Below are 27,009 nucleotides of genomic sequence, written 5' to 3'. Positions count from 1 at the left end.
GGTTTACTGATTGTAGTCTTCCTTGACATTGTTGTCAGTTTACGATTGTAGTCGGCTGTGAAATTGTTGTCAGTTTACTGATTAGAGTCTGCTGTCACATTGTCAGTTTACGATTGTAGTCTGCTGTGACATTGTTGACGGTTAACTGATTGTAGTCTTCCTTGACATTGTTGTCAGTTTACTATTGTAGTCGGCTGTGAAATTGTTGTCAGTTTACTGATTAGAGTCTGCTGTGACATTGTTGTCGGTTTACTCGTTATAGTCTGCTGTGACATTGTTGTCAGTTTACGATTGTAGTCTGCTGTGACATTGTTGTCAGTTTACTATTGTAGTCTGCTGTGATATTGTTGTCAGTTTACTGATTATAGTCTAATGTGACATTGTTGTTAGTTTACTGATTAGAGTCTGCTTTGACATTGTTGTCAGTTTGCTGATTAGAGTCGGCTGTGACATTGTTGTCAGTTTACTGATTATAGTCTGCTGTGACATTGTCAGTTTACGATTGTAGTCTGGTGTGACATTGTTGACGGTTTACTGATTATAATCTGCTGTGACATTGTTGTCGGTTTACTGGTTAGAGTCTGCTGTGACATTGTTGTCAGTTTACTGGTTATAGGCCGCTGTGACATTGTTGTTAGTTTACGATTGTAGTCTGCTGTGACATTGTTGTCAGTTTACGATTGTAGTCTGCTGTGAAATTGTTGTCAGTTTACTGATTGTAGTCTGATGTGACATTGTGCCAATTTACTGATTAGAGTCTGCTATGACATTGTTGTCAGTTAACTGATTAGAGTCTGCTGTGACATTGTTGTCAGTTTACGATTGTAGTCTGCTGTGACATTGTTGTCGGTTTACTTATTGTAGTCTGGTGTGACATTGTTGTCAGTTTACTGATTGTAGTCTGCTGTGACATTGTTGTCGGTTTACTGATTATAGTCTGCTGTGACATTGTCAGTTTACGATTGTAGTCTGCTGTGACATTGTTGTCAGTTTACGATTGTAGTCTGCTGTGAATTTGTTGTCAGTTTACTGATTAGAGTCTGCTGTGACATTGTTGTCGGTTTACTGGTCATAGTCTGCTGTGACATTGTTGTCAGTTTACGATTGTAGTCTGGTGTGACATTGTTGACGGTTTACTGATTGTAGTCTTCCTTGACATTGTTGTCAGTTTACGATTGTTGTCTGCTGTGAAATTGCTGTCAGTTTACTGACTAGAGTCTGCTGTGACATTGTTGTCAGTTTACTGATTATAGTCTGCCGTGACATTGTTGACAATTAACTGAAAAGAGTCTGCTGTGACACTGTTGTCAGTTTACTGATTATAGTCTGCCGAGACATTGTTGACAATTAACTGAAAAGAGTCTGCTGTGACATTGTTGTCAGTTTACTGATAAGAGTCTGCTGTGAAATTGCTGTCAGTTTACTGACTAGAGTCTGCTGTGACATTGTTGTCAGTTTACTGATTATAGTCTGCCGTGACATTGTTGACAATTAACTGAAAAGAGTCTGCTGTGACATTGTTGTCAGTTTACTGATTATAGTCTGCCGAGACATTGTTGACAATTAACTGAAAAGAGTCTGCTGTGACATTGTTGTCAGTTTACTGATAAGAGTCTGCTGTGACATTGTTGTCAGTTTACTGATAAGAGTCTGCTGTGACATTGTTGTCAGTTAACTGATTGTAGTCTGCCGTGACATTGTTGACAATTAACTGAAAAGAGTCTGCTGTGACATTGTTGTCAGTTTACTGATTATAGTCTGCTGTGACATTGTTGACAATTAACTGAAAAGAGTCTGCTGTGACACTGTTGTCAGTTAACTGATTATAGTCTGTTGTGACATTGTTGTCAGTTTACTGATAAGAGTCTGCTGTGACATTGTTGTCAGTTAACTGATTGTAGTCTGCCGGGACATTGTTGACAATTAACTGAAAAGAGTCTGCTGTGATATTGCTGTCAGTTTACTGATTAGAGTCTGCTGTGACATTGTTGTCAGTTAACTGATTATTGTCTGCTGTGACATTGTTGTCAGTTTACTGATTAGAGTCTGCTGTGACATTGTTGTCAGTTAACTGATTAAAGTCTGCTGTGACATTGTCAGTTTACGATTGTGGTCTGCTGTGACATTGTTGTCAGTTTACTGATTAAAGTCTGCTGTGACATTGTCAGTTTACGATTGTTGTCTGCTGTGACATTGTTGACGGTTTACTGATTGAAGTCTTCCTTGACATTGTTGTCAGTTTACGATTGTAGTCTGCTGTGACATTGTTGTCAGTTTACTATGTAGTTTGCTGTGATATTGTTGTCAGTTTACTGATTATAGTCTGGTGTGACATTGTTGTCTGTTTACTGATTATAGTCTGCTGTGACATTGTTGTCAGTTTACTGATTATAGTCTGCTGTGACATTGTCAGTTTGCGATTGTAGTCTGGTGTGACATTGTTGACGGTTTACTGATTGTAGTCTGCTGTGACATTGTCAGGTTGCGATTGTAGTCTGGTGTGACATTGTTGACGGTTTACTGATTGTAGTCTTCCTTGACATTGCTGTCAGTTTACTGATTATAGTCTGCTGTGACATTGCTGTCTGTTTACTGATTATAGTCTGCTGTGACATTGTTGTCGGTTTACTGATTATAGTCTGCTGTGACATTGTCAGTTTGCGATTGTATTCTGGTGTGACATTGTTGACGGTTTACTGATTATGTCTGCTGTGACATTGTCAGTTTACGATTGTAGTCTGGTGTGACATTGTTGACGGTTTACTGATTATGTCTGCTGTGACATTGTCAGTTTACGATTGTAGTCTGGTGTGACATTGTTGACAGTTTACTGATTGTAGTCTTCCTTGACATTGTTGTCAGTTTACTGATTATAATCTGCTGTGACAGTGTTGTTGGTTGACTGGTTATAGTCTGCTGTGACATTGTCAGTTTACTAATTAGAGTCTGCTGTGACATTGTTGTCAGTTTACTGATTAAAGTCTGCCGTGACATTGTTGACAATCAACTGGAAAGAGTCTGCTGTGACATTGTTGTCAGTTTACTGATTATAATCTGCTGTGACAGTGTTGTCGGTTTACTGGTTATAGTTTGCTGTGACATTGTCAGTTTACTAATAAGAGTCTGCTGTGACATTGTTGTCAGTTTACTGATTAGAGTCTGCTGTGACATTGTTGTCGGTTTACTGATTATAGTCTGCTGTGACATTGTCAGTTTACGATTGTAGTCTGGTGTGACATTGTTGTCAGTTTACGATTGTAGTCTGCTGTGAAATTGTTGTCAGTTTCCTGATTATGGTCTGATGTGAGATTGTGTCAGTTTACTGATTAGAGTCTGCTGTGACATTGTTGTCAGTTAACTGATTGAAGTCTGCTGTGACATTGCTGTCAGTTTACTGATTAGAGTCTGCTGTGACATTGTTGTCAGTTAACTGATTGAAGTCTGCTGTGACATTGCTGTCAGTTAACTGATTATAATCTGCTGTGACATTGTTAGTTTACTGATTAGAGTCTGCTGTGACATTGTTGTCAGTTAACTGATTATAGTGTGATGTGACATTGTTGTCAGTTAACTGATTATAGTCTGCTGTGACACTGTTGTCAGTTAACTGATTATAGTCTGCTGTGAAATTGTCGTCAGTTTACTGATTATGGTCTGATGTGACATTGTGTCAGTTTACTAATTAGAGTCTGCTGTGACATTGTTGTCAGTTTACTGATTAAAGTCTGCCGTGACATTGTTGACAATCAACTGGAAAGAGTCTGCTGTGACATTGTTGTTGGTTTATTGATTATAGTCTGCTGTGACATTGCTGTCAGATAACTGATTGTAGTCTGCTGTGACATTGTTGTCTGTTTACTGATTATAATCTGCTGTGACAGTGTTGTTGGTTGACTGGTTATAGTCTGCTGTGACATTGTCAGTTTACTAATTAGAGTCTGCTGTGACATTGTTGTCAGTTTACTGATTAAAGTCTGCCGTGACATTGTTGACAATCAACTGGAAAGAGTCTGCTGTGACATTGTTGTCGGTTTATTGATTATAGTCTGCTGTGACATTGCTGTCAGATAACTGATTGTAGTCTGCTGTGACATTGTTGTCTGTTTACTGATTATAGTTTGCTGTGACATTGCTGTCAGATAACTGATTGTAGTCTGCTGTGACATTGTTGTCTGTTTACTGATTATAGCCTGCTGTGACATTGTTGTCAGTTTACTGATTATAGTCTGGTGTGACATTGTTGTCTGTTTACTGATTATAGTCTGCTGTGACATTGTTGTCAGTTTACTGATTATAGTCTGCTGTGACATTGTCAGTTTGCGATTGTAGTCTGGTGTGACATTGTTGACGGTTTACTGATTGTAGTCTGCTGTGACATTGTCAGGTTGCGATTGTAGTCTGGTGTGACATTGTTGACGGTTTACTGATTGTAGTCTTCCTTGACATTGCTGTCAGTTTACTGATTATAGTCTGCTGTGACATTGCTGTCTGTTTACTGATTATATTCTGCTGTGACATTGTTGTCGGTTTACTGATTATAGTCTGCTGTGACATTGTCAGTTTGCGATTGTATTCTGGTGTGACATTGTTGACGGTTTACTGATTATGTCTGCTGTGACATTGTCAGTTTACGATTGTAGTCTGGTGTGACATTGTTGACGGTTTACTGATTATGTCTGCTGTGACATTGTCAGTTTACGATTGTAGTCTGGTGTGACATTGTTGACAGTTTACTGATTGTAGTCTTCCTTGACATTGTTGTCAGTTTACTGATTATAATCTGCTGTGACAGTGTTGTTGGTTGACTGGTTATAGTCTGCTGTGACATTGTCAGTTTACTAATTAGAGTCTGCTGTGACATTGTTGTCAGTTTACTGATTAAAGTCTGCCGTGACATTGTTGACAATCAACTGGAAAGAGTCTGCTGTGACATTGTTGTCAGTTTACTGATTATAATCTGCTGTGACAGTGTTGTCGGTTTACTGGTTATAGTTTGCTGTGACATTGTCAGTTTACTAATAAGAGTCTGCTGTGACATTGTTGTCAGTTTACTGATTAGAGTCTGCTGTGACATTGTTGTCGGTTTACTGATTATAGTCTGCTGTGACATTGTCAGTTTACGATTGTAGTCTGGTGTGACATTGTTGTCAGTTTACGATTGTAGTCTGCTGTGAAATTGTTGTCAGTTTCCTGATTATGGTCTGATGTGACATTGTGTCAGTTTACTGATTAGAGTCTGCTGTGACATTGTTGTCAGTTAACTGATTGAAGTCTGCTGTGACATTGCTGTCAGTTTACTGATTAGAGTCTGCTGTGACATTGTTGTCAGTTAACTGATTGAAGTCTGCTGTGACATTGCTGTCAGTTTACTGATTAGAGTCTGCTGTGACATTGTTGTCAGTTAACTGATTGAAGTCTGCTGTGACATTGCTGTCAGTTAACTGATTATAATCTGCTGTGACATTGTTAGTTTACTGATTAGAGTCTGCTGTGACATTGTTGTCAGTTAACTGATTATAGTGTGATGTGACATTGTTGTCAGTTAACTGATTATAGTCTGCTGTGACACTGTTGTCAGTTAACTGATTATAGTCTGCTGTGAAATTGTCGTCAGTTTACTGATTATGGTCTGATGTGACATTGTGTCAGTTTACTAATTAGAGTCTGCTGTGACATTGTTGTCAGTTTACTGATTAAAGTCTGCCGTGACATTGTTGACAATCAACTGGAAAGAGTCTGCTGTGACATTGTTGTTGGTTTATTGATTATAGTCTGCTGTGACATTGCTGTCAGATAACTGATTGTAGTCTGCTGTGACATTGTTGTCTGTTTACTGATTATAATCTGCTGTGACAGTGTTGTTGGTTGACTGGTTATAGTCTGCTGTGACATTGTCAGTTTACTAATTAGAGTCTGCTGTGACATTGTTGTCAGTTTACTGATTAAAGTCTGCCGTGACATTGTTGACAATCAACTGGAAAGAGTCTGCTGTGACATTGTTGTCGGTTTATTGATTATAGTCTGCTGTGACATTGCTGTCAGATAACTGATTGTAGTCTGCTGTGACATTGTTGTCTGTTTACTGATTATAGTTTGCTGTGACATTGCTGTCAGATAACTGATTGTAGTCTGCTGTGACATTGTTGTCTGTTTACTGATTATAGCCTGCTGTGACATTGTTGTCAGTTTACTGATTATAGTCTGGTGTGACATTGTTGTCTGTTTACTGATTATAGTCTGCTGTGACATTGTTGTCAGTTTACTGATTATAGTCTGCTGTGACATTGTCAGTTTGCGATTGTAGTCTGGTGTGACATTGTTGACGGTTTACTGATTGTAGTCTGCTGTGACATTGTCAGGTTGCGATTGTAGTCTGGTGTGACATTGTTGACGGTTTACTGATTGTAGTCTTCCTTGACATTGCTGTCAGTTTACTGATTATAGTCTGCTGTGACATTGCTGTCTGTTTACTGATTATAGTCTGCTGTGACATTGTTGTCGGTTTACTGATTATAGTCTGCTGTGACATTGTCAGTTTGCGATTGTATTCTGGTGTGACATTGTTGACGGTTTACTGATTATGTCTGCTGTGACATTGTCAGTTTACGATTGTAGTCTGGTGTGACATTGTTGACGGTTTACTGATTATGTCTGCTGTGACATTGTCAGTTTACGATTGTAGTCTGGTGTGACATTGTTGACAGTTTACTGATTGTAGTCTTCCTTGACATTGTTGTCAGTTTACTGATTATAATCTGCTGTGACAGTGTTGTTGGTTGACTGGTTATAGTCTGCTGTGACATTGTCAGTTTACTAATTAGAGTCTGCTGTGACATTGTTGTCAGTTTACTGATTAAAGTCTGCCGTGACATTGTTGACAATCAACTGGAAAGAGTCTGCTGTGACATTGTTGTCAGTTTACTGATTATAATCTGCTGTGACAGTGTTGTCGGTTTACTGGTTATAGTTTGCTGTGACATTGTCAGTTTACTAATAAGAGTCTGCTGTGACATTGTTGTCAGTTTACTGATTAGAGTCTGCTGTGACATTGTTGTCGGTTTACTGATTATAGTCTGCTGTGACATTGTCAGTTTACGATTGTAGTCTGGTGTGACATTGTTGTCAGTTTACGATTGTAGTCTGCTGTGAAATTGTTGTCAGTTTCCTGATTATGGTCTGATGTGACATTGTGTCAGTTTACTGATTAGAGTCTGCTGTGACATTGTTGTCAGTTAACTGATTGAAGTCTGCTGTGACATTGCTGTCAGTTTACTGATTAGAGTCTGCTGTGACATTGTTGTCAGTTAACTGATTGAAGTCTGCTGTGACATTGCTGTCAGTTAACTGATTATAATCTGCTGTGACATTGTTAGTTTACTGATTAGAGTCTGCTGTGACATTGTTGTCAGTTAACTGATTATAGTGTGATGTGACATTGTTGTCAGTTAACTGATTATAGTCTGCTGTGACACTGTTGTCAGTTAACTGATTATAGTCTGCTGTGAAATTGTCGTCAGTTTACTGATTATGGTCTGATGTGACATTGTGTCAGTTTACTGATTAGAGTCTGCTGTGACATTGTTGTCAGTTAACTGATTGAAGTCTGCTGTGACATTGCTGTCAGTTTACTGATTAGAGTCTGCTGTGACATTGTTGTCAGTTAACTAATTGTAGTCTGCCAGGACATTGTTGACAATTAACTGAAAAGAGTCTGCTGTGACATTGTTGTTAGTTTACTGATTGAAGTCTGCTGTGACATTGTTGTCAGTTAACTGATTATAGTGTGATGTGACATTGTTGTCAGTTAACTGATTATAGTCTGCTGTGACATTGTTGTCAGTTAACTGATAATAGTCTGCTGTGAAATTGTCGTCAGTTTACTGATTATGGTCTGATGTGACATTGTGTCAGTTTACTGATTAGAGTCTGCTGTGACATTGTTGTCAGTTAACTGATTGAAGTCTGCTGTGACATTGCTGTCAGTTTACTGATTAGAGGCTGCTGTGACATTGTTGTCAGTTAACTGATTGTAGTCTGCCGGGACATTGTTGACAATTAACTGAAAAGAGTCTGCTGTGACATTGTTGTTAGTTTACTGATTATAGTCTGCTGTGACATTGTTGACAATTAACTGAAAAGAGTCTGCTGTGACATTGTTGTCAGTTAACTGATTATAGTCTGCTGTGACATTGTTGTCAGTTTACGATTGTAGTCTGCTATGACATTGTTGTGAGTTTCCGATTATAGTCTGCTGTGACATTGTCAGTTTACGATTGTAGTCTGGTGTGACATTGTTGACGGTTTACTGATTATAGTCTGGTGTTACATTGTTGACGGTTTACTGATTGTAGTCTTCCTTGACATTGTTGTCAGTTTACTGATTATAATCTGCTGTGACATTGTTGTCAGTTAACTGATTGTAGTCTGCCGGGACATTGTTGACAATTAACTGGAAAGAGTCTGCTGTGACATTGTTGTTAGTTTACTGATTATAGTCTGCCGTGACATTGTTGACAATTAACTGAAAAGAGTCTTCTGTGACATTGTTGTCAGTTAACTGATTATAGTCTGCTGTGACATTGTTGTCAGTTTACTGATTAGAGTCTGCTGTGACATTGTTGTCAGTTGACGATTTTAGTCTGCTATGACATTGTTGTGAGTTTTCTGGTTATAGTCTGCTGTGACATTGTCAGTTTACGATTGTAGTCTGGTGTGACATTGTTGACGGTTTACTGATTATAGTCTGGTGTGACATTGTTGTCAGTTAACTGATTGTAGTCTGCCGGGACATTGTTGACAATTAACTGAAAAGAGTCTGCTGTGACATTGTTGTTAGTTTACTGATTATAGTCTGCTATGACATTGTTGACAATTAACTGAAAAGAGTCTGCTGTGACATTGTTGTCAGTTAACTGATTATAGTCTGCTGTGACATTGTTGTCAGTTTACTGATTAGAGTCTGCTGTGACATTGTTATCAGTTTACGATTGTAGTCTGCTATGACATTGTCACTTTACGATTGTAGTCTGGTGTGACATTGTTGTCAGTTTACTGATTGTAGTCTTCCTTGACATTGTTGTCAGTTTACTGATTATAATCTGCTGTGACATTGTTGTCGGTTTACTGGTAATAGGCTGCTGTGACATTGTTAGTTTACTGATTAGAGTCTGCTGTGACATTGTTTTCAGTTTACTGATTATAGTGTGCTGTGACATTGTTGTCAGTTAACTGATTATAGTCTGCTCTGACATTGTTAGTTTACTGATTAGAGTCTGCTGTGACATTGTTGAAAGTTTACTGATTATAGTGTGCTTTGACATTGTTGTCAGTTAACTGATTATAGTCTGCTGTGACATTGTTGTCAGTTAACTGATTATAGTCTGCTGTGACATTGTTGTCAGTTTACTGATTAGACTCTGCTGTGACATTGTTGTCAGTTAACTGATTGTAGTCTGCCGGGGCATTGTTGACAATTAACTGAAAAGAGTCTGCTGTGACATTGTTGTCAGTTTACTGATTATAGTCTGCCGAGACATTGTTGACAATTAACTGAAAAGAGTCTGTTGTGACATTGTTGTCAGTTAACTGATTATAGTCTGCTGTGACATTGTTGTCAGTTAACTGATTGAAGTCTGCTGTGACATTGCTGTCAGTTTACTGAGTAGAGTCTGCTGTGACATTGTTGTCAGTTTACTGATTATAGTCTGCCGGGACATTGTTGACAATTAACTGAAAAGTCTGCTGTGACATTGTTGTCATTTTACTGATTATAGTCTACCGTAACATTGTTGTGACATTGCTGACTACAAGACGCCGCGGCTTTGCTGACTAGAAGACGCCGTGACGGTGTATGGGCGGTCGAGACAAAGTTTCCATATGCGTGTCTACAGTCGCTGTGACTTAAAAAGGTTATTTTATAAACTATCAATTTTGGGGAGAGTTTACTACTCCCTTTGCTCATGGGCCATTTCTCTCTCTGATTTGACATGCTGCCACCACAACGGTTTCGTAACCCTGCCAGCGTGTTTTCTTATAAAATATAGCTCAATACCTCTGTGTACCAGGGTGATCAATGTTTCCTGGTTAATTCAGTCTCACAACTAATGTTGTATCATGTAACTAAAACGGGGTTACTTACATGATACATCAAAGTCCTGCGAGATTCAGTCTGGCTGTGTGTATAGTTGCCGTGTTCACATCAGCTCCACCAACTCATGAAGTCTAATACACTTAAGCACACTGTAGGTTCAAGGGCTCTACATGCGTACATGGTAAGGGCGACAAAACAACAACTGCATGGTGCAATCGATTGATTTATTAACATAAATCGAGCAGTCGAGCAGTGTGTATAGTTACGGTGGTCACATTCGCTCCAACCACACGTGTTTAGGACACTTAAGCACACTGTATGTTTAAGGTGTCTACATGCGTACATGGTAGGGGCGACACAACAACAACTACATGGTGCGATCGGTTGATTTATAACATAAATCCACGACACATGTTCATGATGCCACAGACACACTGGACTCCAATGCTCGGACATCAGTCATTGCATGTTTGACGTGATGAGGAGGGCAGGACATTGTTGGTGGAGGAAGGGAGGACGTTGTCGGTGGAGGAGGGGAGGACGTTGTCGGTGGAGGAGGGGAGGACGTTGTCGGTGGAGGAGGGGAGGACGTTGTCAGTGGAGGAGGGGAAGCAGGGGGAGGTGGTTCACTTAGAAAACATGAAGGAGGCGATGACCGCGATGACTCCAGTCACCACTGAGAAAGCAATAGCCTCAGCACCTGGAAATAAACAGCAAGTTATTTGAAATAATATTAACACGGTGACGTGAATAAGGAGATATATATGAGTTAAATATGAGCATGCTTTATTCTGAAGTTATCTTCCACATAACACAGGTTTGATATGATGAGGGTTCGGTGTGCAATTAGATACAGATAGAAGGGTGATTATGAACAGATAGAAGGGTGACTATGAACAGATAGAAGGGTGAATATGAACAGATAAAAGGGTGACTATGAAGGACAGAAGGGTGACTATGAACAGATAGAAGGGTGACTATGTACAGACAGAAGGGTGACTATCACCCAATAGAAGGGTGACTATGAAAGGACAGAAGGGTGGCTATGAAAGGACAGAAGGGTGGCTATGACCAGATAGAAGGGTGACTATGAAAGGACAGAAGGGTGAATATGAACAGATAGAAGGGTGACTATGAAGGACAGAAGGGTGACTATGAACAGATAGAAGGGTGACTATGAACAAATAGAAGGGTGACTATGAAGGACAGAAGGGTGACTATGAACAGATAGAAGGGTGACTATGAACAGACAGAAGGGTGACTATCACCCAATAGAAGGGTGACTATGAAAGGACAGAAGGGTGGCTATGAAAGGACAGAAAGGTGGCTATGACCAGATAGAAGGGTGACTATGAAGGACAGAAGGGTGACTATGAACAGATAGTAGGGTGACTATGAACAGACAGAAGGGTGACTATCACCAGATAGAAGGGTGACTATGGAAGGATAGAAGGATGACTATGAAAGAACAGAAGGGTGGCTATGAAAGGACAGAAGGGTGACTATGACCAGATAGAAGGGTGACTATGAAGGACAGAAGGATGACTATGACCAGATAGAAGGGTGACTATGAAAGGACAGAAGGGTGACTATCACCAGATAGAAGGGTGACTATGAAAGGACAGAAGGGTGAATATGAAAAGATAGAAGGGTGACTATCACCAGACAGAAGGATGACTATGAAAGGACAGAAGGGTGAATATGAACAGATTGAAGGGTGACTATGAAAGGACAGAAGGGTGACTATGAACAGATAGAAGGGTGACTATGAACAGACAGAAGGGTGACTATCACCAGATAGAAGGGTGACTATGAAAGGACAGAAGGGTGAATATGAAAGGACAGAAGGGTGAATATGAACAGATAGAAGGGTGACTATAAAAGGACAGAAGGGTGGCTATGAAAGGACAGAAGGGTGACTATGACCAGATAGAAGGGTTACTATGAAAGGACAGAAGGGTGGCTATGAAAGGACAGAAGGGTGGCCATTACTAGATAGAAGGATGACTACGAAAGGACAGAAGGGTGACTATGAACAGATAGAAGGGTGACTATGAAAGGACAAAAGGGTGACTATGACCGGATAGAAGGATGACTATGAAAGGACAGAAGGGTGACTATGAACAGATAGAGGGATGACTATGAACAGATAGAGGGATGACTATGAACAGATAGAGGGATGACTATGAAAGGAAAGAAGGGTGACTATGAACAGATAGAAGGATGACTATGACCAGATAGAAAGATGACTATGAACAGATATAAGGGTGACTATGAACAGATAGAAGGGTGACTATGAACAGATAGAAGGGTGACTATGACCAGATAGAAGGGTGACTATGAAAGGACAGAAGGGTGACTATGAACAGATAGAAGGGTGACTATGAACAGATGGAGGGGTCAACAGGATCAGTTAGAGACGTGAACGAGGAGATATAAAGTTGAATATGAACAGGCGTAAGATGACGGAGGCGATTGTGGTTCGGTGTGCAATCTTCAATTTTGATAGTTAATATACGTACCACACACAGCGCTGTAGATGACAGAGGCGGGTTCGTAAACGCCATAGAGAGTAAGTCTAGCTGCATCTTCTGTGCCGTCCGTTGCGCACTTGTTGTACTCAGTTATAATACATGTCTTGTAGGTGAGAGCCGTCCTGGAAGAACAATAGCGATTACTTCTTAAATTGTCTGTTACACAATAAACGAGATGATGCCATATACTTCCATGCCACATTAATGATGTTTTGCCTTTGTTACTCACAATGCATAATTAGTACAACATTTACGCTGTGATGATCATCACCATAAACCATGCGCAGACAAATACTCGTAGTCCAGTTCCCTAAAACCTTTACATAGAATTACGACGGCGACTTATCGTAGATATAAACATCAATGCCAGAGAGCAGTTGGCCTCGGTTATCTGCCAAAACAGATTCCACTCTTCGTAAAAGTGAAAAATAGCGGTGAAAATGATATGAATGGATCCCTGGAAATCTGTGATGACACCATGTGTTGGGGAAACATGCCCTGCCCCACCGGTAGCACCAACAATTCATTACTTTATTGTTCCCAATCGCTCTGAGTGAGTGAGTGAGTGAGTGAGTTGGGTTTAACGCCACTTTTAACAATTCTTCAGTTAAATCACAGCGTGTCAGCTTAATGTGGGATAAAAGTCTCAGACGTTTACCACTTTGGTGATCACGGGTACTTACAAACCTAGAAACATATATAATTGAAGCGAACCGGGATTGGAACTCATGCTCATATGTGTCTGGCGTGCCAAGGGGCCGCAACTCTGACCAGCAAATCCCGGTGCCTTAGACGACTGCGCCCCTTCTTTGATGGTGACACCAGAAATTTTGTCCAATAAGATTACACATAAAAACAGGTATTGGGGAAGGAGACGATTCCGACAACCGTTGATTCAAATCATGTAAAAAAATATTGCCAACTTACGCGCAGTCGGTAGCAGCAGTACAGGTAGGAGTAGCGGAACAAGCAGCATCGCAGTTGGAGACAAGCACAGCTGCAAAATATTAAAAACCACAAACATTAGATCATTTCGAAAATGTCTCTCAGACAACCGATATCTATGACAAATGCCCTCATAAATGATAAAAAATAAATCGATGTCATTGCAAGTCACCATGGAAATTAGTGCAGCCTATGTGATTATTGCAAACCCGTCGATATAACCTGTCACGTTATGTATTCCATGTACACAAACATATATGTACCTTACTTATGACCAGGGTGCCGTTGTACAAGGCGATCTTAGCGCTAAGGTGATCGTAACTCCCTTACCTAAACATAGACTTACGACAGTGGTAGCGCTAAGATTGTTTTGCATAACGACACCCTGGCCTAAAAAAGTCCGTGAATCAGCTATTTGCTACAGTTATATCAAAAGGAAGATCTATTATATGGAACAGGACCCATCAGGGTTGTGCCTAGCTTTGTTTACAGGAATGTCATTTTATTCCCGATCTGTTGTGCAGCCTTTTAAATGTAATATGATGACCAAAGGTGGGATGAAATGGGGTTTAACGTCGCGTCCAAGGTTATTGCACTTATATAGCGACGTGCATGTACGTGTGTGTGTTTGTGTGGCTGCTTGTACCAGTCCGGACTGATGCCGATTTATAGTGCTAGCACACTGAGATACCATGCCGCAGTTTAACATGAATTCCCCACTCAGACACAGTATACTGACTCCGAGCCGACCAGTCCTTGTTTTAGCCCCTTAATGCCGAGCACCAGACAGGGTAACAACAAGTACCATCTTTTAACGTCTTTTGGTATGACGCGGCCGGGGATCGAACCCCGGACCTTCCGGTCTCCGGGCGGACTCTCTACCACTAGACCACGGAGGCGGTCTATGATGACCCAAATCGTGAAGATGCTTAACATAGAGAAATATGGAATATGTCTAAAGACGATACATAATTTGGGGGTTATATAACATTAACTACTCGTTACGCTATTCCATCATCCCTTGCATAGAGATACTGGTTTTTGACTGTTTCAAAACTGAACATTTCCCCCAAAATACCCTCTAGAAAATGCCGAAGTTTTTACCAATGCATACGGGCTCGGTGTACATACAATGATTTACTACCCGGTACCCGACACCATATCACCCGACCCTACCCGGATACCTCTTGTAGGCCTCAAGAGTTGGGTACAAATTGTCTGATTGGAATTTGTTTTACCGGAGCCCTGGCAAAAACACTAAGTTACTAACCACGGGTCCGGGAAGGCATGAGGGTACCCGTGTCCTACGCAGGACCCATCCGACAGGGTGCCCGCGTTACCCGTCCCATCCCTACTACATTACATTAAATTTATATATTCTTCGAGACCGGTCGACAACTGACAATATTGTATTTTAAGAGTGTACCGAGTCCGACATTAGCTCTGCAGGAAGTGTTTTTTTAGATCGAAAAGAATATGTCGAGAACAGATAACAAGATCTAAACTCTATCAACCTGAAACAGGTATTATAACTAAGATCTGCTACAAATTTAACGTTTTCCTACGTAAACACCAAGGGAATTAAAGACTCACACACATACAAGCAGTTTTTGAATTAGTTTTCAATGTTCACTAGCAAGGAGGGTTTGATGACAAGAAATGTTGCAAGTCTTTATAATATTTAACAAGCTCAAAACACTTCGGATAAACTATGAAATGAAAACAAAATGACAACAAACTTTGAAATGAAAACCGCCTGAATTGACTTGAGACTGAAAGAAATATGTATTGGCTATGATTTCATCTCGACAGTCGGGCAGCTTTACGAAAATGTTACCAGTCTAATCTTAAATGTCACTGTCATTTGGCTAGCGAACAGGCAGCTATGATACACTGTATACAGGTAGAATGATGAAGACATTAACTTACCCAGTGCGCAAACAGCAACAAGAACACACTTCATGGTCATTGTGGCTGGTGGTTGAATCGGTTCTGGATCTGTGTCAGAGCAGAATGATCGTGTGTCGGGAACCGCTGGATCTTTATACAGAAGTGCCATCCTATTTGTTTTGCGTTTCCATAGTTGCCTTTACATTGCATCAACCTATTGGGGCCGCATGCATTCGAAAGACCCCAAATAAACACTGGTGTCAAGGCAGTTACCAATGCGTTGCCAGATGACCAGCACTGAGCAGCTGAGCAGTCCCATTTAAAAAAAGATACACGCCCACATGAGATTTCTTTTGACAACATACGCGAATCAACTTGAGATGGGGGAGGGGGTGGGAGGAAGAGGGTGGGGTGGGGGTTGTAGTGGTGTTGGCGAGGGTGCAGGGCATGCCTTAATTTGGACAGTCATTCATTCGTGGGGCGACTGGCGTTGTGAGGGAAAATGGGTCATGTAAAATAAATACATACGGTTAAGAAAAGTCGTTCCATTAGGCTCTCAATTGGTCCCTACAGTGTTGTCACTACGCCTTGTGTACCGTTTATTCACAGTGTATCCTGTGCACTCAGAAGAACCCGATGGTTGATGTCCAGATGGTGGATAGACGAATACGTTCATTCACCCGAAACACGTGTCTTAACAAGTGTCAAGACGTGTGGTGTCACCCTGTGCAGATGACAGTTCAAATGTGCCTCTGTTCACCCAGCAAGGAATGGGTACCCGATATGTGGATTGATGTTAAAACACCCTAGCGCCCGTAGGCAGCTTGGGTTGTATACTTCCCAGGGAGTTGAGAACGATAACTGGAATGCATACGGATCCAATGGTCAGGAAACAAATAAACCACATTTGAGCAAATACTAGTAGCTGAGTAGGTGCGGTATATGAATGTATAATATATTATGAAGGTTATATATGTATGTAAAACATCACACTTGTTATACCTCGATAGCTGACCTCGAGAGCTACGCGAGAATTTTGTTCTGTTTGCTTCTATCTCCTCCCGTCATCACATAATTTATGTATAATTCAAAGCTTTTTATCCAACTTATCCCCAATGGAAGATTTTGTATGGATTTAGTCAGTTTTCCTCCATCGGTGCATGTTGTCGCGTTCTCACACTCGACTCGGGAGCTGACGAAAGTGTCTTTCCGATGCAAGCATGAGCAGTCTATCTGGTTACCAGACAAATTACCGAGGTAATATTATCAGGAGGTGTGATATCTATACAGAGTAATTTAGGAATATTTTGTTATAGCAATGAAACCGGTATTCCTAGCTATCGAATTCAAGCGACATTGATACATGTTGCCTTCGTTGTGCCATTGGGGGCACGGGTGGCCGCGATATAACTTGAATACTGTTAAAAGCGGCGTTAAACCCAACTCACTCACTCACTCATTGTGCCATGATGCTAAAGCATGGTTCCAAACTTTGTGATGAACATGTCGTATTGCCATTTATCATTTAACTTAGGCATTTATCCATGACATAAGCTCATGACATAAAAACATGTATGTCATACCCCAATGACATAAGTATGCAAATTAGATATGCAAATTAGATAACCGGAAGAGCGAGCGGTTTGATTTGAAACTATATATTATAAGTGAAGTTACACCAGAGATATAATCAGATGACACAGAATCGTTGTTGTTACCGTTATTAAAGTTTCAATTATTCTGCAAAAGTCTGTTCAAGTATTTTGTTTAAAATAATCCGAGGAACTTTTTTTCTCAGCGAATTGTTTATTTTGGTTTACATGGCTATGGAAAACATGTATCACTACGCACGATCTATACGTAAGATTTCGACAAGTTGCTGATGTTAATGTTTAATGCAATTATTCCTTAATTTGGAAGCAAAAATGTGAAAATGATAAATAGAATTCATCACTCGTGTTTTTTAATATGGGAAATATCAACCTCGTCCCGTTAATCGGTATTCGCCTCGCCAAAGGCTCGGCAAATACCGATTAACTAAGACTCGGTTGATATTTCCCATATTAAAAAACACTCGTGATGAATCCTCTATTAAAAGGTCTAATGAATTGGGCACCCACTGACCAGCTTACTATGCCCTTCATCTCTACAGACAGCTGACGCTATACACTGTAAAAATAAGTTTAGAATGTACCCACAGACAAGACATTTTTAGATCCAAACATGATTAGGAATGGTTATAAATCATTAACTGTATACACATTTATACCATTAAGTTTAAGCAACACGGGCAGACGCAAAGGCATCGATCCAAAATGTCGCTTGTGTAGATATTGTCTTCGATTAAATATTAGTCGAGTGGAAAATGAATATCATTTTGCATTTGTATGCCCTGGTTTTAATGATTTAAGATATCGATACATTGATCCTAAATACTTTGTAAATTCGTAAATCCTTTGTTCGTCTGATGTCATCTGATCACAAACCTACTATTGCACAGCCATCGAAATTCATATTGATTGCAATACAATTGTATAAGTCACTTTATCAGTAGTTGTATTCCTGTAATGTTATGTTCTATGGGCCTGTGGCCTCTAACAAGATGGTGTCTTGTCTTTATGCTATTATATATACTATTAGGCAATGAGGAAAACATGGATAAGATGTGTAATATGGTGGCGTGAAGGACTACAAATCAAGAGGTTGCAGGTTCGTATCCTGCCGAGGTTTAAAAATCTTTGTGTTCATAATAACAAATTTGTTGTTTCTGTATGTCTTATAGTATTTCTCTCACACAGGAATCTGACAATGAAAGTATATCTGATTACTGTGATAGACCCTTAACATTTTAGTTCCCACCACCCACCCACCTCCAAATTAATCAATTTATACTGCTAAAATAGCTTGTATCTTACCCCACACGCACGCACACACGCACGCACGCCACGCGCACTCATTTCTATATCCCAATTTAACGCTAATAACAATATAAAAAGCACTCTTCTTTTAGAATTACCTTCAATGAATTTCAAAGGGCGTATACACATTTGGACCCTAAACACGTTTAGCTGTTAAACACAATCCTCAGCATGTTAAGACCTAAACATGTCAAACTTATGGGACAAGGAACGTGTTAACGTTTGTGTTTAGAATCTAAACACATTGTTACGATGTAGGTGAGGTTGGGAGATGTGAAATGGTCTTTAACGTCGCGTTCAGTATTAATGCACTTATATATATGCATGCCGATTTTATAGTGCCATCCAACTAAAATACCATGCCGCAGTTTAACACTGCCACAGTATACTGACTCCGAGACGACCAGCCCCTTAATGCCAAGCGCCAGACAGGGTAACAACACGTACTATCTTTTAACCTCTTTTGGTAAGACGCGGCCGGGGATCGAACCACCGACCTTTCGCTCTCCGGACAGACGCTCTATTCACCAGACCGCAGAGGCGGTCGGGCAGTGGTAATAAAAACTACATTAATACTACATTCAATGACCTTGAGAGGTAAGGGGGCACAGGCGGCCCAGGCACGCCAGAAACCTATAAGGCAGGGCGGGACAACTTAGGAATGGCCAGGAGTCCGAACTTGACCACACAGAAGGAAGCGAGCTACAAAAACATGTTTTATATCATTGGAAAGCTCTCGAGGAGACGAATCCAAATAATGTGTGTCCCAGTGTGTTCACATGTTCATAAGCTCAAAAATTGGCTCAGAAAATGCATTACTGCAGAAATTTCTGGCCGAATTTTTTTTCTGCAGAAATTTCTGGCAGTATTTTTTTTTTCTACAGAAATTTCTGGCCGAATTTTTTTTTTTCTACAGAAATTTCTGGCCGAATTTTTTTCTGCAGTAATATTTAGCAGAATTATTTTAATTCAGGAGAAATAAGATTCAATCATTGGATAGTTTAACCTGGAGTTGCTTCAAATGACCTTTTTCCTCAAAACAAACATTTTTAGTTCACATGATTACAAGCAATAAAATAAAACTAATTTCGTGAGATATTCAAAAAATTATTTATTCACATGCTATATTACAAGACAATTTCTTGGGAGACTTTGCACTTTTCATTCTCATGAATGAGTCGTATTTTCTTGGGTGAGGTGATTTTTTCAGAGATGGGTCCTGTCACAAAAGAAAATAGATGTATAGATGAGTGGATCCATATTGTCTAATATAATGGATAATGGCAGCCTATACGCAGCTAGAGTTTAACTTTACAATAGAGCCTGCGGAATAAAATGTATTATGAATGTAAATAGTGTGCTTTACTTACGTTTTCTTCTCAACATACTTGAAATGAATTCTTTTTTTCGTCTGGTCATTGAAAGCTTTGTGCACATATTCTGAAAAGATATGAAAAAAACATTAAAATGCTTTTCATTTCAGTAATTAACACATTCCACAAGCTTTAGGCACATGAACAAAGTAAGATAAGTGAGGTGAGTTGAAATTGGGTTGAATGTCGCGTCCAAGATAATTGCACTTATATAGCATGTGCGTGCGTGCGTGTGAGTGTGTGTGTGCGTGCGTGCTTGTGCTAGTCGTCTGCATCTTCCGTTTTGTATAGGTCACTCCATAAGTTGTCAGTGACTGCATACTTGTGTAGGGGGCACTCAATGTTCACACTGTCATGAAGCTGAAATTATATAAGGATGAGTATACTGCGAAAATTACATTGGATTAATTCGTTAAAAGAGACTTATGTATCATGTTTGGGAGAGGCATTCAGATAAGCAACATTTGCTTGTTTGCCAATCCCTCCACTTTATGGAAATAAATATGTTTATATCAAGAGACTTCTAAACCATAACCGAACTCAAAACTAACCCCATGTGTCGTAAATGGGTGCTCTAAGGTAAAAGGATGGTAAACACGTGTTTCATTGGCAAGGGGTACTCAACCCTTATGATCGGAAAGGGGGTCCAAGGACAAAGGAGAGACCAGACCTACTACCCAGAAGGCCAGCCTGGTACAAGACTTAGTGTAAAGCTAGCCTAGTCTATGTCATCAGCAGCTGGTCACTGCGGCGGAATGTGGTTTTGGCGTTGCTGTTCAAGTTCGAATTTCCGATAGGCCTGTCTTTTCGGACAGCATAATCTGTTATCGATTAAAAAAGATCTTAAAAAAGTTCCGAACGACTGTGAAACCATGGTAAGAAGTATTATTATTATTGAAGCAACCTTCCCAAATGTGTGTGCTGCATAAGCCGGAGTGGTTCCCCTTGATTTTCCAAAATATGAATCGACAGACGAAACGAAACATATCCAGTTGGGGGTTATTCTTTTTTAGTTTGGTGGGAAAATGATATGAAACACTGGGGTCTGACTGACTGATATAGGAGATTTAACGTGCGCTTTCCGACTGTAGCGTATTTCGCACACGGGACTGGCCGGACCATTTATTGTATTCCGAAAAGGGTGAAAGTGATGTGTGCAACCCAAGAGGGGGGTTTTAGGGGTTGCTTATATTGAAGTTGTGGAATTTTTAAATTTGGGATAAATGCCGAGGTGGGTGGAGGAGGGAACTAAGGGAGCCGGGTGAGGTGGGTGTTTGTATGTTTATTGGATTTTGGATTGGTGGAAAAATTGGTTTTTAGATGCGCTTAATTAGGTCTGTTTTGATTAGGAATACGTCTAGGGCCTTGAAGTTTTCTGGTATATTTTGAGGGTTTAGTATTTCATCTAGAGTAGGAACCTTATTTAGATTGAGGGTGGTTTGTAGTGTGGTTCTGTGTGTTTGGTAGTGGGTGCAGTGGATGAGTGCGTGTTCTGTGGTTTCGGGTTGTTTGCAGTCGGGGCAGTTGCCTGTGATGTGTCTTTTAAGTTTTTTTAGGTCGTTATTTAGGTTCGTGTGTCCTGTTTGGAGTTTTGTAATAAATCTGTCAATTTTTTTAGAGAGGTGTAGGATTTTAGGTTTTGGCTAGTGGTTTTCTGAGCACTTTTTTGATTTGGCTATTTGAGTTTTGATATTGATTATGCCATTTTATGGTTATTTTTTGTTTGTTTACACTTTTAATTTCTGATTTTGAGATGGGTAGGTTTAGGCTTATTACTGGTATTTTGAGAGATAATTTAGCTGCTTTATCGGCGCTTTCGTTGCCGTAAATTCCTACGTGGGCGGGGATCCACAAGAAGGTTATTTGTTTGCCTGCTTTTGTTAGGTCGTCGGAGCTTTTAAGTATTTGGTTTATTAATTTAGGTCGTTTTTTGGTATTTTTGTTTTGGAGGGCTTTTAGTCCACTAAGCGAGTCGGTGAGAGTTAGGATTTTATTGTTGTTTTTTAGATTGGGGCTGCCCAAGGACTAAATATATCATACAATTATTGAAATACCGGTATACATTGTGATTGTCGAGTAACCCTGTGAACAACCAACACCCTCCTTTAACCCCCCCCCCCCCCCTTAAAGTAGCACGCTAAAGGTTTTCAATATATTCGATAACATACTACTTAGATGCGAACTTTTTAATTGACAGCTGTTAATTGGTAACGGTCAAGCCTCAGTGAATTTGCATTGGGAGTGTGTGTGTGAGGGGGCGTCTGAAATAAAGGTGGATTCAGTCGGAATAAAGATAAGATAATGATCTCATAAATTTTATTGAAGGCTTTGAAAGTTTAGGATCGGCGAGACCGTAACACAGAGTAATTAACAAAACGATCACGTGATCGTGGCGCTGATAGACAAAACCCACGGACCACGTGCGCGAGACAATGTATCACCGTATGAAGTGACAATACCCGAGGATATTTAATTGCCAAGTTGGCAGGAAGTCTGGCGGCACGGCACGTACAATATGCGTCGTTTGGGTATTCTATATTGTCTCAGCACCAGCTTTGATGGGGCAATAAGAAAAGATGATACATATGTTTATTTTAGGAAAACATTAATACAACAATTTGTTATATTAATAAACATAGGGTCTATAAAGTTATTTTTATCTAAATATTTCTAACGTTATAAATAATAGAAAACTCGCATGTAAATTATCAAAATACTGCATGGATTGGTATTTTGTAATTTTCCGTGTTTTCACTTTCACTGATCACCACAGGCAAATTCATGGTCACATAGATACACTACAAGTGTCGCCATACAGCTACAATAAGTTGCCTAATGTACATGTAGACAGTATACAAGTCGCAATAACACCATAGGGGATGGAGATATCTCCTTTTCAGATTAGATTGTTTGCGTATTTTTATCAAAGTGGTAGAAATAAATACACTAAAATTAGACTCTTACAAAACGCGTTTCGCATGGCAGCAGAGCCACGCATTCACTGTTCGGAGTACAGGTTGTTATTTGGTTGTTGTTATATGAAAAAACCGTGTTACCAAAATTCCACGTTCTAGGGTCGGCGTTTCCAGAAAGAAAACAACAAATATTTTGACGTCTTACCTGTATCGTAACTGCAAGACGGTAACCAGACGCTGTAACTCTGCTGACTGCACGTGGTTCGGGATCTTTGCTGTGGCTGAAATAAAGAGTGCTATGTTTTACAGAAAGAGACCACGTTGCTTGTGCCATTGTTCAAAGACATTGTGCGTAGGTACGATTCTGAATATACACGAATATATACAAGTCACATGACAAAGAAGGTATTTACATGAAAGATATTTCAAATCTCGATGTTAGAGACCTTGAGAAATGTAGATTTAACTGAATCCAATCCGATTTAGTGTTACTATCATTCATTACAAATGGATAATACGATATTGCATTATAGAGAGGGTAATTATAGCTACCTGAAGGAGCAACCATATGTCCACTCTTTGAAGTTGCCGCCAAACCGGACGCGTTATTGTAACTCGCAAGAACACTGTGTACACAGCTTCTTTCTAAATTTGGAGAAGCGTAAGTGTGGTGAAAGAACAATATGAATGTAAGTCAGGCATGAAGTTGCACGGAGGAACCAACGTGAGACTTTATAATCACATGGTTGTTCATATATGTTGTTTAATGCGTGATAGGTATTACCGCTTAAAAGGTGGTTTTGTATTTATAATAAAAACTGATCGTTTACATTTAACATAGAATATAAAAATAGTTTTGTCTGGGTAGCAACATAACTGTTGCATAGGGTATGTTGTTTAATGATAATACTATATGAAAATTCCTCGAGCCAGCTGACTTACACTATGGATAGTGTACAAGACAACAGTTATAGAACATCACGTGATAAAGTTGATGGAAACGGCAAAATATTTATTTACAATATATGTGTTTCCAGGGGAAGAGCCTGTTACAAGGTCTGTGTCTAAAAAAAAGTAAACTCGCTCCTTGTCGGACAAAACTGAATGTAATTAAGTTAACTACCTATGTACATTATCAGTGGAGTACTTGAATTAATATCAAATTGTAACCCGAGATGCTGGTGCCACACCTTATTACGTGACCACCCAGTGAGGCGTGAACACTCAGGGGCATGATATACACCCTTGTGTTTGATTTGATATACCAATCAGCCGTGGACGCCCGACCATAAAAATGGTATATATAGATTTAACCCTAATCAGGTATCGTTAAATATCGTTAAATCGTCGAGAACGTTCTGTCAGACGATCAAACGATAACTAATCAACAAGTCGGTAAATCACATCGAAAGTTCTGGTCGCAGTGAGAAGCTCTGGATGCCTTGAGGAGGGTTCACCAGCTCTGCTTCAACAACGTTGACATGGGTAAGGCATTTTATTCTATTTTTGTACACCAAACACTGTATATATCTTGAAGAACCTTTGCCTTCTGTTTGGATCATGGTTTCTTTATGAACATATTCACTGAACATGTTGCTACCCTATTACAGATCTTACCAACGTCATCAACAGTCAAGGCAGACATCTTTCTTCAAGAAATCTGCCCAAAAGGAAAAACACTGAAATTGGTAAGTAATGCTTATGTGCAATGTCGTTAACTATAGTTCATTTATTGCATCGGCACTATTAGGTAGAGTTGAGCTACGAACGCGAAAATAAACTGGTACGGCAAATGTAGGGGTGAGGTACTCCATCGGCTTCGTTGCGCTGGGTTTTTTTACCACCACCGACTGTGTTGCCAATTTAAATTTCGTTTCGGAATCAAAGCACGGTGCATGTTTTTTTTTATCAAAATGTCAACATGAGCTAGGAAAGGAAGAGCGGAAGAGCCAGGGCTCTGCGAACATACGCGGATTGTGTAGCCTTTATATATATATGGCTTCGCGTGGCATTATATTGGTGTTACGTACGTAGTATACCAGGTAAGTGTTGCCCTCGTTGCCCACAGGGCCATGACTTAATTAGGGTGCGAGTTGGTGGGTGGCTCGGTCTACTCGGTGATGCTAACAGTAGGCGTAGGGCTAGGCAAGTTTACGAGACATACTCTCGCGTGGACCTAGTGATAGAACCCTTTCTTCGTTTTGAGAGGACATGTCGATATCGAATTTCGCGAATTTTCTTCTCGAATTTCTGGGCAACAATGCAGTTTACCGGGCGCAGCCCGAGCTCTACCATCCGCTCAATTACCGCGCTATAGTGCCACGCTGTCTCGTTATACCGTTACCGTGCCTCACGCTCTGGTGACTCTCGCTTAACGATCCAACACCCGTTTTCGGTCTTAGGGAAACTTACACATCTTTACAATCAAACACCCGTTCTCGGTCTTAGGGAAACTTAGACATCTTTACGATCAAACACCCGTTCTAGGTCTTAGGGAAACTTACACGTCTTTACGATCCAACACCCGTTTTTCGGTCATTAGGGTTAGCTGGCTTTGGGCAAGGGTTAGCCATAAATTTTTACTTTTTCAAGCGTTAATTCAGTTAATCTCATTGGTTGTTGACATAAACAATTGCGGGTGTGGTTTCAAGAAAAGATGAATGGGAAAGCGGGCCGTGACGTCACACGCATGCGCAATTCATTGTTTACTCAATTACACATGCATGTCAATGGTGATTCTAATGACCTGTTAAACGAGCACTGATTACATGTGCGCCTGTGGTCCAGTGGTAGATCGTCGGCTAATTAACGCATTAATTAGCAGAGCCGGTGAGTCGGCGAAGCGCGTTCGAGCCCCAACAGCTCTAATTGGATCTGAAAAAGTGCGCTCGGTAAAGTGCACTATTCCCGATTTAATGGGTCATTATTGTGTAATTGGTATCCAAGCACAACATGTCTTTTTGTGATATTTCCTTTCCAGTTTCCAGTGAATTCTATGCTTGTCTTAAGAGGCGACTAACAGTATTGCGTGGTCAGGCTCGCTGACCTGCATTGATGCTCATGATATGAATCTCTGAAATGTCTGGTCCAGATTCGATTAATTACAGACCGCTGTCATATAGGTGGAATATTGCTGAATGCGGCAGTAAACAACAAACCAAACCAAAACATATATTACTGTCTACATATCCTATTGGTAGGGAGTTATGTAGATTCTTATTTAGAAACCAGTGGAGCTTAGTATCCACAGTGCACATATATGGGTTACGTTATTGTAGTTTGTCCAATATTATTAGTAAAGGATGTAATGGGATTTGTTTTGTAATGGGATCGTGCCATGTATGTCAAGACATTTGTTTGTACATTATATTTGTAACACACGTTTAGAAGGATAGAAATTTATCTTTGTCTTAGCTAAATGCTTGGTACGGGCCTGTTGAATAAATTCAATGTCTGTCTGGTAGGCTTGTCTAATTTTGGAGGAATTATGGATTTTTGAGAATGGAAATTGGCAATTGTTATATTTGTATGACTATCCAATTACATTAAAGTTGCAATTTATGTATTGTTCAAATATTTATTTGACATTTCCAGGACCAGTAAAGCTGCAAGACTTTGTCGGCCAGTCAAAAGTGGACGCTGCAATCCAAGGTATCACTTTTAGTGCTATCATGAAGATAGTTATCAATGAAGTATTGGTATATGACTCCACATACAATATCATGTATAGCATATTTATTCCTTGAGGCTATACTATACAATTCAAAGTAAATGCTGAAGTCACATGTGGTTAATATTTTTATAATTTATGTAAATTGTTTTAAACCACATTAGAATTGTTTTGAAGCAAGTATTTCATGTCCAGTTGCTCATCCTAAGTATAAAAGAATCTGCACACAATGTTGAAACTTTTTAAATGCACAAGATTGATTTTTCTCTCAATATTCAAATCAATATTCTGTAAAAATAAACAAGTTTTGTACAATTTGATTTGTTTTCATAGTGATAATACTGATGTAAATACTATTTTCAGGTGAAAATTTCTTTCTCATGGTGGGGCACACGCATGAAGATTTGGATCAACTGTTTAGTGTTTAGTGCAAGGGAACTTAGACAGAAGCCTGCAACAACCCGCGATGCCCTCCTTCAAGATTGGGGACATCCGGACACCCACCACCAAGCTATCAGACTTCAAGCCCTTCATGCCTGCCCCAAGGGAAGCGACAACCCTCCCAACTAAAGTTCAAGAGGCAATAGAGAAGAACAATGAAAAACTGCAAAAACAATCAAAGGTGATTTCAATAAATATTGCATTTCTTTTGAAATATGTATTGTGATGTGTAA

General features: G+C 39.9%; 1 protein-coding gene and 1 long non-coding RNA gene across 2 annotated transcripts; both read right to left on the bottom strand.

Annotated features, from left to right (window-relative positions):
• Positions 1 to 10,614: 10,614 nt before the first annotated feature.
• Positions 10,615 to 15,651, bottom strand: LOC124140092. Its single transcript, XM_046507446.2, has 4 exons — positions 15,499 to 15,651; positions 13,552 to 13,621; positions 12,613 to 12,746; positions 10,615 to 10,790 (listed from the first exon to the last, which is right to left on the bottom strand). Exons 1-4 carry the CDS (start codon positions 15,626 to 15,628, stop codon positions 10,717 to 10,719), a joined length of 408 nt encoding a protein of 135 aa, XP_046363402.2. The 5' UTR covers positions 15,629 to 15,651; the 3' UTR covers positions 10,615 to 10,716.
• A 3,824-nt stretch (positions 15,652 to 19,475) lies between these two features.
• Positions 19,476 to 23,713, bottom strand: LOC125373211. Its single transcript, XR_007218355.1, has 3 exons — positions 22,871 to 23,713; positions 19,748 to 19,817; positions 19,476 to 19,596 (listed from the first exon to the last, which is right to left on the bottom strand). It is a non-coding gene; the product is annotated as an uncharacterized LOC125373211 (long non-coding RNA).
• Positions 23,714 to 27,009: the final 3,296 nt, after the last annotated feature.

Source organism: Haliotis rufescens, unplaced genomic scaffold, assembly GCF_023055435.1.
Source record: "Haliotis rufescens isolate VD_foot unplaced genomic scaffold, xgHalRufe1.0.p SCAF_5, whole genome shotgun sequence".
Lineage (NCBI taxonomy): Eukaryota > Metazoa > Mollusca > Gastropoda > Lepetellida > Haliotidae > Haliotis > Haliotis rufescens.
The sequence above is the reverse complement of the archived record's forward strand: the minus strand, read 5'-3'. Positions and strand labels throughout refer to the sequence as shown.

Excerpts from the sequence above, each read along its gene's own strand:
- LOC124140092 (XM_046507446.2), bottom strand. The coding sequence starts at position 15,628 with ATGGCACTTCTGTATAAAGATCCAGCGGTTCCCGACACACGATCATTC. Across the intron at positions 12,747-13,551 it reads ACTGCTGCTACCGACTGCGC|GACGGCTCTCACCTACAAGA; the intron begins GTAAGTTGGCAA and ends TTGTTCTTCCAG. Across the intron at positions 10,791-12,612 it reads CATCTACAGCGCTGTGTGTG|GTGCTGAGGCTATTGCTTTC; the intron begins GTACGTATATTA and ends GTTTATTTCCAG.